Consider the following 13,910-nt stretch of genomic DNA (forward strand, 5'->3'; position numbering starts at 1 on the left):
GTCCGCCCTCCTTTCGGCTTGTTTGGCCGTTCGATCCGGGGGGCCGGTGTTCGGAACTGAGGAGTCCAGCGGCGCCTAGAGCCGGGTTTCGGGTCCGCGAGGCCGGTGAGTCCGTGGCTGGGCGCGCTTCGCAATCCCGCCTCCCCCCCCCACCTCCGCTCTTGTCCTGCGCGGTGCTCTTTCGAAAAAGGTCCCCCTCGCGGGGCAGCTCCCCCCTCCCGCGCCAAAGAGTTCCCCCCTCTCTCCCTCCCCCCCGTGTGTGTCTCCATGAAAGCGGTCCCCGTTTCCCAGTCTCGCCTCCTCTCCCACAGATCCAGACAGCCAGCCTCCCCCGATCTGCTGGGCCCTCTCCAGCTGTGTTGGACTACACCTCCCATCATGCCCAGCCATGCGGGCTATGGCTGATGGGAGGTGTAGTCCAACACAGTCGGAGGGGGCCCAGCAGGTTGGGGAAAGGTCCCCCAGCTCTTCCCCCCTCCATTTCTCTCCCCACCGCACAGCCCTGAAGTAGTGGTCCAAGCCCTTCCTCCTCCTCCTCCTCCTCCTCCTCCTCCTCCTCCTCCTCCTCCTCCTCGAGTGCCCTGACAAAAGGGCCCCCCTTTCCCCTTCCCCACACAAGTCAAGTGGTTCAAGCACTTACGCTCCCTGGGGGAAGGGTAGAATAGAAATGTAATCAATAAAGTTTCATAGTTAAACGATGGGATTCGCTTCCACAAGATGCAGTGCTGGCTACCACTTTGGATGGCATAAAAAGGGATTGGAGGATAAAGCTATTGTTGGGTACTAGTCCTGATGGCTGCATGTTTCCTCCGGTGTCAGAGGCAGTATGACTAGGCACACCAGTTGCTGGGGAACTTGGGTGCTGTTGCGCTCATGTCCTGCTGATAGGTTTCCTGCAGGCAGCAGCGTGGCCACTGTGTGCACAGAATGCTGGACTAGATGGACCTTGCTCTGACCGGATGTAGCTCTTTTGATGTTCAGCTCTTTCCCACAGACTGTGGGACATGTACTCTCTTCCTGCCGCCCCATCTAGCTCCACTTCCCTGGTGTCTTCCTGCAGAAAGGTTCCCTCCTCTTCTGCAAGCCATTTTAATGAAGAGGTTGGTCCCCATCTCAAGCAGCAATGCTTCCTGTGAGGGAGAGAGCGTAGTGAGTGAACGAGTCAGTTTCTTGAGCGTTTTCTCTCGGTTGTGCTGAAGAATGGGGAAGAAATCGAATGAGGCCAGGACATGGTCTGAAGGCACATGATGTACTGATCTTGCTGAAGCTAAGCAACTCTGGGTTTGGTTAGTGCCTGGGCGAGAGATAGCCTGAGGTTCATGGTGTGCACTGGTGACGTAACAGGTGCTGGGGTTTTGTTGTTGTTTGATTCTGGGCAGAGACCCTGGTAAAGGCTGATACTTATATGGCATGACCAATGTATGTGATACTTCATAAAATAATGTAAGCAAATGAGTCTCAGTTTCAGTCCCAGGAACTTGAGACTGAACTTTCAAGCTGAGGATCTGGGGGAGAGACAACAACGGTTGGAGAGGAACGGGAGACAGCAAGATAAGAAGAGCTAAAAGTAGCAACTTACATCTTGTTCTGTTTTTGTTGGGGGTGAAGGATCAGATCCTGACACCAAGAGTAGCTGGGTTGGGAGCCTGGGTTTCTGGATTCTAGCCCAATTTGGGAACAGGCGAGACACTAGAGAAATTGGCAGGACAAGGCCTGTATCCAGGTTATTAGTCTAGGCAGGGGTACATGTAGGAACATAAGGAGTATTTCTTGCTGGATCAGATTAGATAGGGCTGTTTAGTTCTCTCCTAGCAGTGGCTTAGCCAGGTGAGCTTCCTCTTCTGGAGGCTTGCAAGTATGGAATAAAAGCACGTGGTAGTAGTTATAAGAAGAGCCTTGCTGGATTGCACCAAGGTTGGTCTGTCTGGCCAGCGACTTGGCTCTAAGAAGCTTGTAAACAGAGCAGCCTTCCCCGAACTGCTGCCCTCCTGATGTTTTCAGCGGCAGTTCCCATAAGCGCCATTGGCCATTCTGGCTGGACTGTTGGGAATTGCCATCCAAAACATCTGGAGGCACCAGTTTTGGAGAAGGCTGAAAGAAGCACGATCTTGACAGCTTTGGTTCACGTGTATGATTTAATTGTATGCATGTTCCCAGCATCAGAGTACACAGCACGTGTGTTTAGTTGTGCGTATGTTTCGTTCAGCCATTTGGGGAAAGCTGAAAGAGAACATGACAGTGACAGCTGTCCCTGTTTGGGTGAGTTTTGGTTTTGGTTTAGCTGTATGTATTTTACCAGCATCAGAATACACAGAGGTATACTGAGCACTTCACAATCCCCCTTTCCATGGCAAGTGATCCATCTGGCCTCTTGCAAGAGTTATCTGAGGAACCCCACCTTTGCAGTTGGGATGGGGGTTGTTTTCTTCCCCCCTGCTCAAGCATTGCACCCCTAAAAGTGCAGCAGAAGTGCAACTACAGAGAAAACACACACCTCTGCTCTCTGGCTGTAAGCAGGAGGAAAAGGCTGAAGCTGGTTATTGAGTGGTGGGCAGCAGAGGCCTTTAGATATTTATTTATTTATTTTAAAGAGTTTTACCCAGCTTGTTAGCTGCCAACTCTCCAGGGCAGCTTACTTAAAGGCAATGAGCAAGAGTCATTTAAATGGTAGACTAGTTAGAAGAGGTGACAGCGATGACAGTCCGCTGCTTTTTCCTCTCCTGTTCACAAGGCTGTTGGTTTTAATGGCTTCTGTGAGTTGAGGAGGGGCTCAGTCCCAGAAGGAAATCTGGAGAGGACTGTTTGGAGTGGCAGGAGGGCTCTGAGCCACAGCTGCCCGAAGCGTGGAGCTGGAGGGGGTGGGGAAAATCCCCACGGTTGCACTGTGTTTCGGGGGCTCTCAGAAGCTCCGCTCAACTATAGGGGAACTGCTCTCTTACTCCAAAGTTGGAGCTGGATTCCTGTGTGCCCTTTAGCTGGGAGTAAACCCCATTGGTTAAAAGCTGGGTTTTATTTCCAAGTGGCCATGCACTGACAGGAAGGGATCAGGGGCCTGGCAGCCACGAAGTTGACTCGGTTTCCAAGGTGAGACAAAAAATGATGAGTGGTTGGATAAACTGCCTCTGCTGGTACTGTTAGGGTCCTAGGCAGCCCACTGTTTTATGCTCCAGCCCCAGGAGGCTGATGCAAGCTGTTGCAAGGTGGCAGGAAGTCCCTGGGAGGAAGTGCCAAGTCAGGGTCCTGATCCTGTAAGGAGACAGGCAGGCAGCAGGATGGTACAGCACATTAACGATCTATCCGGGCAGGTGGTCTTTTCTTCACCACCTCTTAGAGTGTGCTTGGTGCTGTTAGGACCCCAGGCAGCCCAACTTTTTATGCTTCAGGCTCAGGCAGTGGACAATGGTTGTTAGGATCCTAAAGGAAAGCAGAAATAAATTATTGAATGCATATTGAGCACTGGGTAGAGAAAGCAGCCGCTGTTGGGATTTGGAGCAATGGGTTTGTCTTTGGAAAGCAGGTGTTGTTGTTTTTAAAGCATAGTTTTGGCCTTGCTTTGAGATCCTGACAGCAACAATAGCTGGTTGGGAGCTCACATGGTCTGTTTTCGGGGCTGCCCCTTCCATGCAGAAGGGCAAAGTGACTTGTTCCAGGTGGTACCATGGACAGCAAAGACAGATGAAGCAGGGATTGTTGTCTAAATGGTGCAGCAAGACCTTGCCATGTGTTGGGTAGTAGTGGTGGTACCATCCAAGCTCTGCTTCAGACAGCACAGTGTCTTGGGCCAGTGTTCTTAAAGCCAGTAGCAGGAAAGGTTGTAGGATTTGAGTGATTTGTACAAGGAAAAGGATTGCTGGGCAGAGGAGGGGAGACTGAGAGCAGATCAGGCTCTGCATTTGTATTGTTGGGTGCTAATGGGCCCCTTCTTTTTTCTCCTCCAAAGCACCAGGTTATGAGCCTCCATGAATACGAGGAAACGCCACGGCTCTAGAAACACGGAGCAGGGTGTTTATCTGGGGCCTTCCCAGACACAAGTTCTGCCCCCGCTCGGTGCTGCCCCCGCCGTCACAAACCAGGTCGCGCCTCCTCCGCCCAGGTGGGACACCATGTCGTGTCAAGATCGCACCCAGGAGTTCCTCTCTGCCTGCAAGTCCTTGCAAAGCAGACAGGTGAGCATCACTTAACGAAGCCTGCATGGGCTGCAGCTGGCTTTGTCTGCCCTTTCAAAGACAGGCATCTTGGAAACTCACAAAGGAAAAGTTGGTCCAGTCAAAAGAGAGTGCCTCTTAATTTTTGCATTTTCAGCCACGTTCCACATCTAACATGGTGGCAAACAGTCTTTGTCGTTCTTCTCCTTTTCAGAATGGCCTTCAGCTGAACAAGCCATCGCTGAATGCCGTGCGGCAAAGAAGTGAATTCACGGTCATGGCCAAGTGAGTGAATCAACTCATTTATTTCATAAGGTTCCAGCATGGTGTAATGGGGACGGTAAAGGATGTTGTACTGCAGAGGAAACCTGAGAGCTGTCTAGTGTTTCCCTTCGTGGTGTTGGATGCCTGGGCCCACAGCTTGGCAAGGCCCAGCGCTCATGACTACTGAGGTGGCAGGTACCTGGGGCAGAGGGGCTAGCAAGCCGGCAGGAGGGTTGGAACGTGAAGAGTCTAGAGGCTTTGCTTGGCACCAAGTTGTCCAGCAGACCATAGAACAGGGGTTCCATATAGGGTTCAGCACCTTGGATAGCTGCTTTAGCGTTCTGGCTGGAACTCAGAATGAAATCATAGCCCCATTGAAATCGGAGTCATCAGCCTCCACTGAGTCCAATCGCACCTGTACAACCTTGGATTCGAGTGTCTCACTCGAATCAGGGGCTTAGAGTTCCATCACATCCAACACCCGCAATTCAACATGCCTGAACCTCTGCAAAGGATTATCCTATTATTCCCTCTATTTCCGATTCTCAGAGGTGAGCGCCCATGAGTAGTTAAAGGGGCACTATCCGCACACGAGGGAAGTAGCAGTGGGCTTAGGGGACCTCCAAGGTTTGCAGAAGTACAAAAAAATCTTTATGGTGGGGTGGGATAATAAACTTAAAAGGGTGTAACTGAAAAAAACTAGCCTGAAGAGACTGAGTGTGATCAGTGGCTACGGAATGCTGAGTTTTGTGGGGAGGGGAACGGAAGAGATGGAATGGAATATTGTAGAGGAGGGTGTGGCTGGCTGGCTGACTGGAAAGTGAACTGGAGCACTCCATGCTGCAACATTTTATTGCAGATCCCATTGGTCTTGTCCTATTTTTAGAGAGAGGGTGGCAGCTCTGAAATTCTGCATAAACAGCATTCCAAATCCAAAATCTTGGGTTCCATCATTTCATCTCAAACAGGCAAAATTGCCTGGTTCTTCATTCTGAGTGTTTGGGGTTTTTTTTCCTTCTGAAAATCATCGGTGTCATGATCTAGCGGAAGGGGCAGCTGTCCAGTGCTCTGCTTAATTCTTTGCCCCTTTTGCTGATTAGCGGAGGCAAATAACTGCTCGCTTTTTGTAACCTGGCTTCCACTGCGCTGATGAGAAATGATAAACACTAACCGATGAATTAGGTGAGGGGGCGAGTGCTCCTTTTTAAAATTTTGGTTGTGGTTAATTGCCAATTCCTTCTGATTCTCAGGCGGATTGGGAAGGATCTCAGCAACACGTTTGCCAAGCTAGAGAAGCTAACCATCTGTGAGTATATGGTGCTTGGATGAGGCAGAAGAGAATGGGAAGATTTCTGAAATTGGGCAGCAGTTGGCTGAGATTTAACTTGTCAGTTGACAGCAGTGAAAAGCTGGGGAGAAGTTGGGATGAGAGGGACAGTGTATATAGTGCAGGGTGAGCAGGGGGTTGGACTCGATGGCTTTATAGGCCCCTTCCAGCTCTACTATTCTATGATTCTAAGTTGTGGCGGTCCAGATATTGGACTGCCAATTCCCATCAGTCCTATCCAGCACAGCCAAGGCTGAGGGATCGTGGGAGTTGCAGTCCCACAACATCTGGAAGGCCACAAGAGGCCCACCGGTGATACAGTGGCTGTCTTTGGGTGCTTTGTTTAGGCAGGGGTGGGAAGGTATGTAGCAAAAGGCCGGGATTGTGAGCGGAGCACAGGGCTTGGGGTAGTTAGGATGTGCTTACAGAGGGCCAGTGGTTAAAGATCTGACTTCCTGTGTCTTCAGTGGCCAAGCGGAAATCTCTGTTTGACGACAAGGCGGTGGAGATCGAGGAGTTGACCTACATTATCAAGCAGGTATGGGTGGGGCTCGTTCTGAGGCAGGGAGCCGGATGGCAGAAATGGAGCCCTTCTCCAAGTGCCCCCCTGCCAAATGAAATGAGCTGGCTGGCTCCTAGAAGAAGGCTTTTCAGTGGCAGAAGGCCTTATCCAGAGAGACTCACCTGCGCCCACGTTGTGTTCTTTTTGGGGCCAGGTGAAGAACATCTTCTTTCCCCAGGCATTTTAGCCTACCCATTTCTCTTGTTTTTAAGCCTGTTATTGTATTTTTAAATCTTCACACTGCTGCTGGTTTTTACTTTGGTTTTATGCTGCAGATTCAAACGTTGAAATGTTTTGCGTTAAGTTTTATCATGTCGTATTTTTATGGTTTTAATTTTTGGGAACCGCCCAGAGAGCTTTGGCTTTCGGGCAGTGTAGAAACGTTGATAATAATTCTCCTTCTTAAGGTGCCTTCTCTTATCGGAGGTTAGCTATCATTACAGCTATTTTGGTTTTTGACACTGCTGCTCTAAATAATTGTATAGAAGTACAGCTATTCCGTTCCCTCGAGTTCTTTAGCCGTGATGTTCGTCTTCTTCCCACTGTTCTTTTCCCTTCAATTTTCCTTTGTATAATCAGTTGGAGTGTGGTGTATTTTTCTCCTCGAATAATATGACCAAGGTATTGCCATTTTCTTCTTTTGATGATGATGGTAATAATAATATTACTAACAACAACAGTCTGCTCCTCCTTTGCCAATTCTTCTCTTCACCTATTGTATTAAAAATGGGATATGAACTGGAACATGGAGCAAGGAGTGGCGGGGAGGCCGGTGTGAAGCAGCGAGACAGGAGGCGGGTGCTGCTATCGCCAGCTTGCTCTCTGGCTGCCCCCAAGCTGTCTTAAAAGGACAGCCTCTTGATCTAGCACCTCTTGCCAGCCCTGCTCAGGCAGTTCCTTTCTCCCAACAGGATATCAACAGCCTGAACAAACAGATTGCCCAGCTGCAGGAGTTTGTCAAGGCCAAAGGCAGCCAGAGTGGGAGGCACGTGCAGACTCACTCGAACACCGTGGTGGTGTCACTGCAGGTCAGGCCCGGGGCGGCGAGCCAAAGAATCACGGGACTGCATTTGTGTGATGAATTTCCCAAGCCAGAGGGGATTTGGGGGACAGGGAGACGGGGCAGGGCTTAACTATGCCATGAAAGAGAGGTTTCCTCCTGTAAAGGTGGACTAAAAAGAATTCTAAGTAAATGAAAATATATGCAGATCCATGCGTAATTTAGATGGCTTGCAGGATTCTGATGGTTTTCCGGGGCAGAATTTTGCAATACATATTCTGCACGGTAAGGGCACGCATCCCTGCTGCTAGTCCATACGTCAGCGGTGCAGAACCTTTCATCGTGAGGGCCGAATTCCATGTCGGAGAAGCTCTTGGGCTGCGTTCCGGTGGCAGCCGGGACTGAAGGCAAAGAGGGGCGGGTCCAAGAACACCAGCATATTTTAACTGAAAGCTCTTACTGCTAGTAACCAAGCCAGGGGAAAGGCGTTTTGACCTTTTAACATGAGGACAACTGCACCATCGATGGGTAGTTGGGGCGAGCGGGGTCAGGGAAACAGGGGTGGGGCTGAATTGGGGACACACACCCCTCCAGAGGTCCAGACTGAGGATCCCCCCAGCCTGAGCTACTGCACCCCTGCTATACGTCGAATGCTTAACCTGGGGGGGGGGGGGTAGTGACAATCTGGGGGTGTTGGGCTGTGTTGTCTGAGCACAGGGGATAGCAGAGGGATCAGCTTTGGGCTTCCTAACTTTGTCTTCTCTTCCCCTTCTAGTCCAAGCTAGCATCCATGTCCAACGACTTCAAGTCGGTTCTGGAAGTACGGACAGAGGTGAGTCACTGCTCTCAAACTGTGCTGTCGGGAGCTTCTACGTGGACAAGGAAACAGCCATTTTAGCTGCCTCCGGTATCACTAAGGCAGCTCTTAACATCGGCTTGAATCAAAGACATAACATACGGAGGCTGGATAAATTTGTGGCTTGAATTGGGGGAGGGTAGGAAATGTAGCCAGTGGGGGGGGGGAAGTTGCTTGAGACGGAGCTGAGTCCTTTTGAGCCTCCTGTGAAGAGAGGCCTACCTTTCCCACTGAGAACTGCTGACCTGTGTGCCTTGCCCTGCTTATTCAAGCTGCCTTGCCCCTGACCCTCCCTGCTTCCCTCCTCTAGAATCTGAAGCAGCAGAAGAGCCGGCGAGAACAATTCTCCCGTCCCCCCGTGTCCGCCATGCCTCTCTCTGCCAGCAACCTAGGTGAGGAGTTGTTGTTATTTAATAAATTTATACCCCGCCTATCTACAAATACCCTGATTGGAGCACGGAGTCCCCTGGTACCTGGAGGGATTGGGAAGCGGTCCTGGTGTTACCTTTTGGGGGGGCTGGGAGGAATAGGAGGTGCTGAATCCTGCCACCCAACCTCGAACTTGGGCAGGGGTGGGAAGGGCAAAACAGTCTGCAATCTCTGACGTTGATGGGCTGATCCCACAGGCGGCTCAGCTATGCTTCAGGACGAACCCCGGCACTCGGGAGATGTGGCTATCGACATGGACAACCGGACCAGCCAGCAGTTGCAACTCATCAATGAACAGGTGCCTTGGGACGGGAGCGGCTGGGGCCACTGGCGTTTCTACTGCGAACGAGGAAGAGGAGGCGCATCAGTGGGAGAAGGCGGCTGGTTTTATTTCGAGATGGTTGTCTTTTCGCTTCCTAGCCGTGGGCCATGGGGCTAAGGAACACCCTCTTACAGACAGTGCAAACCAACGCCCTTCCCCCTGGTGCAGTCAGTTTCTTCGGGGCAAAGTAAGCCCTGCCCATTTCACTAACCTGTCTTGCTAACCAGAGCCACCGGAATTCTTCCGGAATTCAGCTCACTGCTACCTGCATGGCCCTGTGTTGGGTTCTTGGTCATGCTAGGGGAGGTGTGAGGAGCCTCAGGTGCGTGGGGCAAATCTGGCCCTCCTGGGGTCCCAGACAGCCCCGTTCTCTTTCCCCAACCACCAATCGTTTGGCGGTGAAGATAGAATGCCAGTCTGCATAGGTTGCCTGTCCGCCTCCTAAGCATTGTGCCCTTAGGGTCCCACTAAGTTGATTTTTAAGGTTTTGTTTTGTTTTGTATCCCATGGGCCAAGTGTGGGTTATTGTCGTCTTTCTAAACGTCTGTCTCCCTTCACGTTTGAGCTGCTAGTAAATAAAGGCCTTGGGGAATACAAGAGGCCAAATGAATAATACCTCTTCTAAGAGTGATCAAGCAGCTTAACTGATTTGTCTGTCAGTACTCATGCTAGTATTTAGAACAACACGGCCGACTAGCTACTGTGCCAAATCCCCAGGCAGCCTAGTTGTCTTTTGAAAAGTTGCAGCAGTGCATGAGGGAGGTGGTTGCCTTTACGGTTTGTGGATAATGTAAAGCATGGCTGTGAACCTCCCTTCAGCTGCAGCCATCGTAGCCCGTGGCGGAGCATGATGGGAATTGTAGGCCGAAACATCCAGAGTGCCACCCCTGATATAAACACTTGATGTTTGCCTTGGAAACGTGGAGCGTTCTTGGGCATGCCTTGGCCAATGTGTGGGCGTGGGGAAACTTCTGGAGCGCCCCCATCTATGAACAAGCCCTTTTCTTTTTTTTCAGGATACATATATCCAGAGCCGGGCAGACACCATGCAGAACATTGAATCGACTATTGTGGAACTGGGCTCCATATTCCAACAGCTGGCACACATGGTCAAAGAGCAGGAGGAGACCATCCAGAGGTAAGGGCAGTGGAGGAAGCATTCTCTTTGTTGGGTTCCTGGCAGAGCAGCCGACGGGCCGTAGGGCAGTGAGGGCTGCTTGGGTACAGGCTTGGGCGAAGCCGGTCCACAGTTTCTCTGCTTGACGGTAGCAGCCAGTACGTGGCCGTCGCAAGTCAAAACGGACGTCGGTGCCTGCGAAACGCAGAGAGCGTACCTTTGCAGTAACAAGCCTTTTAGGCGGGTCTGAATTATTACTCCCATTGTGCAGTCTTCCCTAGCCCGCATACATTCAATGGCCTGCTAGTCTTGATGGCGGTTTTCTCCCTCCAGTATCGGAGGCCATCTGCCTAGGTACCCCAGTTGCTGGGGAACGTGGGGGGAGGACGTTTCTCAGCCTGAGGGCCGGATTAAATTTCAGAGAAGCTCTCGGGGGCCGCATTGCAGTGGCGGACGGGCCCAGAGGCCAAAGGGAGCAGAACCAAAATACCCCTCCCCCCCAAAATACCAGGGCGTTTTAGTTTAAAGCTCTTGCTGCCAGTAACTAAGACTAGAATGGGGGGGAATGGCGCCAATGCTGGGAAGAGCCCCAATGATTGGTGTTTGGGGGAAAGGGGGTGGGGCTTGGGAAAGGGGGCAGGGCCATCTTCGGAGCCCTGGAGGGCCATATTCCCCACCCTGTGGAGGACGGAGTGTCTTCCGGCTTTCAAGCCCCCTCAATTCTCCCTCCATTTGCCCCTTGCCTTTTTAAAAGAAATTGGGGTTTTTCTCCTCCTCTGCTAAGGGAAACGTCATGCTCTGAGGGTGGGAAGGGGGTCGGTAGCTCCTCCCGTGGGCTTCACCCGTCCTTTCTCTTGCCACGTCCACAGAATCGACACCAACGTGGAAGACGCCCAGCTGAACGTCGAAGGCGCGCACACGGAGATCCTGAAATACTTCCAGTCTGTCACTTCCAACCGGTGGCTGATGGTGAAGATCTTCCTCATCCTCATTGTGTTCTTCATCATCTTTGTGGTGTTCCTGGCCTGAGGGTGGAGGCGCCTCCAGGCGCCCGCCCCCTTCTCTCCCCCCTCTCCTTCCTCGGAGCCGCGTCGGACGCTGGACCGTTTTGCTCTTTCCGCAGCCGGTGCTGGCGAGGGCCGCCCGCCTTGTGCCTGGCGCCAAAGGGGACCCGTCCTCGCTCGTTGTGACTTTGTGCGGCGGCTCTTGGCCTGGAGCGGGGGCCGGGCCCCACCCTGACAACAGTGCAATAGCATTTGGACTACGCTGTGAAGGGCTTTGCCCCACCCCACCCCTTCCCAAATGGGACATGATCCGGGGGGTGTAGCGGGACCAGGATTTTGCATCTCTTTCCCTATTCTATATATTTGCCCTAATCCTGGGACTCAAAAGTGCTAACAGAACCTCTACACTCTCTCTCTCTCTCTTTTAAATTAATACTATACTAATGTAGGGTTTCGCCTTCCAGCACTCATCATCCAGCAGGCCTCCCCCTTGCTACAACATGTCAGGGAAAGAGCTGCGTTTCTCAAGTCCCAAGGCCGCCCTGGCCTGTGCCTTTTGCCACTTCCAGAGGGCTGTCTAGGATTCTCTCTCCACCTCCCCCCAAGTATAGCCTATTTAACTCTCCTTTCCTTGCGGCTCCGGTGGTGGGGAGCTCCCCTGTTCAAGGAAAGTCAGCCCTTGCAACCCTGAAGTAGCTCTTTGAGTCAATCTGGCTCTCTGTCTGCAGCGGCAGAAAGGTGGCTTCTCCGCCACCCCTTTTTTTGTATTTCTCTCCCTCTCAAAGGAAGCTTCTGGTGGTGAGCGACGTATTCAGACTGAGTCTTGTCTCCTCTAGCCCCGAATCCCGGCTTGGCTACGCTGCACTCGCCATCCTCCCTGGTGCTTAGGGCGGGGAAAGGCGCTTCTGTCAGGCCTTCTGACAGCTGCTGGGCTCTGCCGAATGCACTCCGTCTCTTCCTGTCAACAGGACTCGCCCTCTAGTGCAGGCGTGGCAACCCTCCAGTTGTGCTGGCCTACAACTCGCCTGATCTCTTACCGTGGGCTGTTCCAGCTCAGGCTGATGGGAGTTGTAGGCCAGAACATGTGGAAGGCCCTGAGTTGCCTGCCCCCCAGTGCCTCCTCTTGCTCTCAAGCAGAGCAGGCTCGTAACGGTCTCCTCCCCGCTGCACCGCCCTCAAAGTGGAAAAAAGTGTCCCTGCTACCCCCCCTGCTAATCTTTACACTCATTGATATCGATCAAACTGTTCAGCTCTCATCTTCTCCAAGCTGCCCCCTTTCTTTTTCTTCATAGCCTATGCTGAGGCCGTTTCAACCCCCTCTGGCCCTGGTTATGGTGGCTGAGCTGTGACATCCCTTCCCACCTATGGTCACTCCACAATGACTACCACCACCACCTCTCCCTCCTTTTCTGGGTGGTGGGGTTCTACTCTCTCAGTTGCAATGGCCTTAACATTCCACTGTCGGTGTGCCCCTTCCCCTCCGCGAGCGTGTGCCCTTTCCCATGAGGTGGCAAGGGGGTGGGGTGGCGAGGCTGGGGGGGGACATCTGCTGCCCATCATCCAGCAGACATGAATGGTGAGTGGAGTGGCGGGGTTACCTAATCTCCGATCTGGACAAGAGCAGCACTGGCTTTCGCCTGTGCTTTGGAGACTATTAAAGAAACAAAAAGCTTTGCTTAAATAAGACTTTGATTATTATTATTTTTAAAAAACACCACTATTTAAAAGTATTTTTATCATGCTTCTGAGCTGGAAAAAAAAGGCTCTTGTTTCAGTCAGTAAAAACAAGACCGTCTCTGGCCACATAATTACAACCTCAAAAGGCATGAAAGGAAAAAGGGATGAGGAGGGCAGAGAGGAGAAAGCAAGTAGTCTTTCAGCTGGTTTAGTGGAATGCCCCTACTTTGTATTTCCTCTCCCTCTGCTGCAGCCTGCTGGAATGGCTGTCTTCTGTTTACTGTACAGGATTGACTACTTGGTCAAGATTATCTTCCTCCCAATGGGGAATCAACCATTTGAACTGGGTTTTCACCCTACCCTCCAATGGGTATCGTGCTACTCATCCATCTTTTTGGATAGGTGCGGCTTTAATATGCACAGCAACATTTTAGTCACAGAGGCCTGTTGCCAGGCCTTCTGTACTTCAGTGCACCTTTGGAATTACCTTTTAGAAATGTGCTTCTGGGGGGGGGGGAATCCATTTTTTAATTTGTGCTGATGTTTTCTTGCCCTATATCTTGGTGGGGTGAGGGGGGATTAACATCTTTGCATAACAGTGCTTAAATGAAAAGGTATTTTTGCACAGATTTCAACATGGATTTAAAATTCAACCTGCTGCTGAAGTGGTATGCTTAGGTGCATTGTCACGTACCAGCCTGTCTATGTCATGTCTATTGTTGTGTACAGAACGTAGTGGAACATGCACCAGCACACACACAAGCATTGTAGCTATTGAAATGTAGAGAGCTGATTGCAATTCTGCACGTAGCTCAGAGCAGAACAATGACTGGCTAGTGCTCAGAGCCACCAGTTTGGAAGTATCATGAATTGGCTAGACAAGCCTTCCCCAACCTGGTACCCTCCAGATGTTTTGGACTACAACTCCCAGCATTCCAAATATTAGTACTGCTGGCCAAAACAGCTGGATGGCACGAGGTCGGGGAAGGCAGGGCTCAACTGACACACAGTGTCAATGCCTGGTTCTTTTAGCACTCCCACCATTCGGGGAAAGAACATTTCACAAAAATTCAGGATTTTACTACAGAAAAAAAGGGAAAGTTGGTATGGGGGTATTTACTGAGTTTCCGGTTTGAATAGGATTTATTTATTTTATTCCTTGGATTGCGAGTAAGAGCTCTCTGCAGATTTGGAATAATCTAAGATC

At 51.3% G+C, this 13,910-nt stretch overlaps 1 protein-coding gene across 1 annotated transcript; it reads left to right on the top strand.

The window, feature by feature from the left end:
* Nucleotides 1-12,710, top strand: STX5 (syntaxin 5). The gene is made up of 11 exons (XM_063146062.1): nucleotides 1-105; nucleotides 3,941-4,166; nucleotides 4,360-4,430; nucleotides 5,660-5,715; nucleotides 6,204-6,274; nucleotides 7,210-7,326; nucleotides 8,074-8,130; nucleotides 8,465-8,546; nucleotides 8,781-8,881; nucleotides 9,922-10,043; nucleotides 10,892-12,710. The coding sequence occupies exons 2-11, from the start codon at nucleotides 3,960-3,962 to the stop codon at nucleotides 11,049-11,051; spliced, it is 1,044 nt and encodes a 347-aa protein (XP_063002132.1). The 5' UTR covers nucleotides 1-105; nucleotides 3,941-3,959; the 3' UTR covers nucleotides 11,052-12,710.
* Nucleotides 12,711-13,910: the final 1,200 nt, after the last annotated feature.

Source organism: Elgaria multicarinata, chromosome 21 (assembly GCF_023053635.1).
Source record: "Elgaria multicarinata webbii isolate HBS135686 ecotype San Diego chromosome 21, rElgMul1.1.pri, whole genome shotgun sequence".
Classification (NCBI taxonomy): Eukaryota; Metazoa; Chordata; class Lepidosauria; order Squamata; family Anguidae; genus Elgaria; species Elgaria multicarinata.

Excerpts from the sequence above, each read along its gene's own strand:
- STX5 (XM_063146062.1), top strand. The coding sequence starts at position 3,960 with ATGAATACGAGGAAACGCCACGGCTCTAGAAACACGGAGCAGGGTGTT. Across the intron at positions 5,716-6,203 it reads GCTAGAGAAGCTAACCATCT|TGGCCAAGCGGAAATCTCTG; the intron begins GTGAGTATATGG and ends CTGTGTCTTCAG. Across the intron at positions 8,882-9,921 it reads TGCAACTCATCAATGAACAG|GATACATATATCCAGAGCCG; the intron begins GTGCCTTGGGAC and ends CTTTTTTTTCAG.